Source organism: Nematolebias whitei, chromosome 2 (assembly GCF_014905685.2).
Source record: "Nematolebias whitei isolate Nwh7 chromosome 2, NemWhi1, whole genome shotgun sequence".
NCBI lineage: Eukaryota > Metazoa > Chordata > Actinopteri > Cyprinodontiformes > Rivulidae > Nematolebias > Nematolebias whitei.
Genome location: NC_056499.1, coordinates 32,672,258 through 32,677,061, shown reverse-complemented (window position 1 = coordinate 32,677,061; position 4,804 = coordinate 32,672,258). Strand labels below are relative to the sequence as shown.

General features: G+C 41.2%; 1 protein-coding gene across 1 annotated transcript in view; it reads right to left on the bottom strand.

The window, feature by feature from the left end:
• The window catches only part of si:ch211-186j3.6 (neural-cadherin), a 467,709-nt gene that overhangs the window by 3,965 nt on the left and 458,940 nt on the right, over window positions 1-4,804 (bottom strand). The window contains exon 31 of the mRNA XM_037694242.1: window positions 1,651-1,805. Within this exon, the coding sequence (XP_037550170.1) occupies window positions 1,651-1,805 (155 nt within the window). The remainder of the gene's footprint in view (window positions 1-1,650; window positions 1,806-4,804) is intronic.

Genomic DNA, 4,804 nt, shown 5'->3' with positions numbered 1-4,804 from the left:
AACACCGGCTGTGTGGACGCACGTCTCAGAAACACCGGCTGTGTGGACGCACGTCTCTGCTGCAGTTTGAACCACACATGAGACATGCTCCATCTGAGTTTCTTCTTCACCAAACTGGTGTCAGAGAAGTTCTGGCCTGGACCCAGTATTGGCCAGTTCTTCTCTAAACCAGCTAAAACCATTACTGATGGTTATTTTGATGCTATCTGCAAAAATACATTATTCATTAGTACAGAACTGAACAACTACGAATATTCCTAACTGTTGGAGAAAATTATTTGTTTCTGATTTTAAAAATGTATTCCTATAGCAACAAAAAAGGTTGAATCATGTCATCTGGACTTCGTTTTTTTGTTAAAAAGAAACGTTTCGCCCCTCATCCAAGAGGCTTCGTCAGTCTGAGGCCTAGCCATCTGGTATTACCCAGAAGCCACCCTGACTCTTGTGTTTCAAGCCTGCCTCACCTTTTCACTAATGGTTTTAAAAACACAAAGTTTGTGTTTTTAAAACCATTAGTGAAAAGGCCAGACTTCAGGGGTATCTGAGGCAGGCTTGAAACACAAGAGTCAGGGTGGCTTCTGGGTAATACCAGATGGCTAGGCCTCAGACTGACGAAGCCTCTTGGATGAGGGGCGAAACGTTTCTTTTTAACAAAAAAACGAAGTCCAGATGACATGATTCAACCTTTTTTGTTGTTATATACCTGGATGACTGAGAAAACAAACTTTGTGTATTCCTATAGATTTTTGCACAAATGAAATTCATTACTGAATTGCGTTAGAATTAGGATTTTGTTAGGATAACAAAATCTAATGTTTAGTACTGCTCGAATAGTAATTTCATAGACATTTTTCATACTTAGACTAAACTACTTAGACTAAACTGAGATGCCAGAAACATCTTACACTCTTCAGACGTTCTTATAACATCAGAAAAATTCTGTTAGCAGACAGAAAACTTGTTGCGTTAGTGACGGGCTGCAGCATGCCAGCTGATGTAGCTCACAGCTTCTGGTGGCTGTCATAATGTTTGTAGATATACAAGTCTGATACTACAAAGTGATTAATCCATCCTAATTGTTTACAAACAAGTTGAAGGTCTGGGTTGTCATGATGACTTCCTGAAAAAATAAAATGGTGAGAGACTCAAAGTCTCAAACTGGAAGCTTCTGCTTCATTGGCCTCATCCAGCTTCACACCTTCTTTTTCTTACTGCTTTAAGTATGTGTGTATGTGTGCAGGCATAGCAATGCAGCAGCCTCATGTTTTTGCTTCGATCAAAGCTTTGATATTATGCAAGCTCTTAAGCACTGCTGAGTGCATGTGGGTTACACTGGCTGGTTGGAGAGAGGAGATAAGGATTTTGCGTGGGCCTAATTAAAACACTACCTCACACACTGCAGAATTTAGTCCAAATTGAATTGACTTAATCCACTGCAGAGCTGCTTCCATGTGTCCAACGGCAAGCTTCGAAAAATCAAATGTAACCACAGACTTTAAAATGAAAATCCTGTAGTTAGAGACACTTCCTCTTCATGCAGCCGTGAGTGCAGCATTAAAGTGAGTTAAACATGAAACAGGCCTCACATCCTTAAAGTGTGTTTAGAACTTTCTCCAACACTATAACATGACTGCGTGTGTATCCGAGTACCTGGTCCTCCTCCCCGCCTCCCTCCTCGTCGTAGTTGAGCACGTTCTCTCGGATGTCCTCCCACCCGTCGTGATGCGCAGACACGTGGTACACGCCCTCCTTCAGCCCTTTGTAGGACCTCCAGCGAGTGTAGAGGAAAATGCCCAGCAGCAACACTGCAGTTGAGACAAACAGCAGTGATGGTTCAGCAGCGCAGCCATTAGCATCACAAATTAAAAGATCAAAGTCCTTCAGGTATGACCCCAGAGAGAGAGAGAGAGGGTGTGTGTGTGTGTGGGGGGGGTGGGGGGGGGGGGGGGCTTTATGGAGTTGGCCCTGAGCATCATTTGGTAATAATTCAGAGCTGAAATTAGTTAGGCTTTTAAAATCAAATGATAAAATGCTTTAGAATATTTTATTGCTAATACTGGCCAAGTATTTTAAGGATGTTGGTGTAGATGTTTTTCCTGTTGGTCTGAGCAATGATTGGTATACCACCACATAAAAAAAAAAGACTTAAAATCACTGGTACATTTGGCACGAGTGAGTTATGTAACCCCAGCTCCACAACTAACAAACCAACAGCATGTCAGCAGCTTTATGAACCCACCTTACACAGAACAAAGTTTGAACTGATTTGAGGAAGAATTTGAAACCAGTAAAGTCCAAACTTCAACTTGTTTTCTGTGTTTACGTCTTTACCGTACCACGAGGAACAAGTGCTTCACAATGTTGAGCTACTGCAGCACAGTTTGGTTTTTCAAAAAGCTTTCAGAAAACAACAAGCTGCTGCAGGCAGAACACAGCTTGATGTCTGAATGATCCGAACGCTCATGGGTCAGAGAAGCAAAGCAAGCGGCTGAAAAAAAATGTTGGGGGACTTCTGAATTGTGCCCCGCCAAGACTAAAAGCTGACGGAAGGATAGAAAGAGCTGGATCGTTTGCATTTAATTCACTGAATTTACTCCATCAGTACTTCAAAACCACTGTCACCATAGTAACAAACCAAGCAGGACCCACTGGATGTTCTTTGCCCAGCAGAGTCGATGAGTACCTCACAGCTGGTCCTGAGGCCTTTTAAGAACTGTAATCTGTGGAGAGTTCTGGATCAAACCCTGGACCTCCCCTCTAGTTACCCATGCCTGAAATCCCCCACAGGCACCCAGCCCAGATGGTTTTTTTTTTATCTTATTGTGGTAATTAACTCCGTTAATGAATGAATTGCCCATTGAGACTAATAAAGTTGTCTGACTCCGACTCCAATCTATTCCATGATTCACATTAATAATGTACGTTGGGCACTCTCATCCATCTCAAGAATTTGCCTTCATACACACATTTATTTATTTCATTATTGAATATTTTATGGATTTCACAGAAACTTTCCCAATTTAAAGTTAAGCAGTTTCTCTCATCAGAAACTCTTGTTACATCAGATCTTGACACATATATGGCTCACTGACCTGTAGCGGCTTTTTAATTAAAGTCTAACACTCGCAGGAACTTATTCTAGCACAGAACAAAACTACTCCCATGCTCCTTTCTGTACATCTGCTAATATCTCTGTAGTAAAGGCTAATAATACTTGTATGACTGACAGGCTTTGTGGGTGTAGAGATTTAGATTGCGGGCACTGCAGGAACTCCACAGGGTTCGGCAGTAAATAGTATTAGGGGAGTGCTACCAATGCGCTTGGCAAGGAAGGTAATTGGTGACCTGACAGCAGTGCTTAAGACTAATTTATATATATATATATATATATATATATATATATATATGCAATTTCTTCCAGTTACATGTAAAAAGCCGTCTGGACAGCTCACACACAAACACCCAGTTCAGCCAATTGGCATGTTATTTTCTCACTCTGGCGTAACTATGACCTTTTCAAATGTCTGACAAATCCTGTGTGTTTTCTCTCATACCTATCACCACTTGCCTTAGTATTTACTTCACAACTCACTAGCCTTTCTATATTATTAACCTGCATTCCACCCACACAAACTCCCACTGTTTCACTCTCCACCATCCAGCTGCTCTTTCCCCACTGAAGTGAAACCGAGGCAACTTGTAGTGTCTGCCTGCCATGGTTAAATAATATTTAATCATTTACAAGCAAATGTCATTAACTGACTGAATTACATTCTGACTCACACTGCACTCCATCTTCAAATCTGTTTCTTCAAAGACTCCATAGCAGAGAAGCATTTAATCACATTTGAGAAAAGCACCAATCCCATACCAGCAGCCTTATAAATACCCAGGCTGTTCAAATTTCATTAATGTGAGAACCTAAACAACTCCAACCCAGTTTTTTTCCCCCCACAACATTTTCTGCTCCTGCCTCATCTTCTCCATCTAACTCTGCTTTTTATTTTATTTAATATTTGTATTTAATATCTTTTATCTTTCTCCCGCATCACAAATAAAGCCCAAAAGCCGGTCCATCGTGTAAGCACATAAAGGTACTCAAACTCCACACTGAATTGATAACTTCCCATTAAACAGGCCTCTCCTTGACAACTTTGTAGGAATAAACCCACTCGGCTAGAAAGCAGCTGCACGGCATGAGTCAAAAGATCAATACTCATTTACTGTCAACTTGTCGCCCTCACTACAACTTCAGTGCCTGGCAGATTTATACCACTAAATTGTTTCGAGAAGTTCACCGTTCGTTTTTAGAGCGTCAATATGGCTTTTAATGGCTAGTGAAGCAAAAGAGGAAGGACGAAGATAAAGACACAGTGAGGCCAAGTATTGTTTTGGCAGGAGACACGTGGTAAACTGCTGACTGGGTCACCGTGATGCTGGAGAGGCAGTGAACCTGCATACAACAAGGTCTCAGGTTCAGCTCCCTGACTCAGATACAACCAGCCTCATTGACAGAACTTCCTTTACGACAGAGGAAAATAAAGAAATGGAAACAAGGTTATGAAGCAGCAATTTCAGCAGAATCAATAATTCTCTTGGGACTTAGGAGAATAATACTGACTAGCATTGCTGGAAGACTGAAACGCAGTAAAGTCAAACCTTTGTCGTAACGCGGCTCAGTGAACAAACACCATGAACCTCCTGCTCAAAGTTAGACAGAGTCCACATTACAGGAAGCCAGCAAAGTTATTCTTCAGGTAACCTGCCTATTATATTTATATATTTTTATATATATATATATATA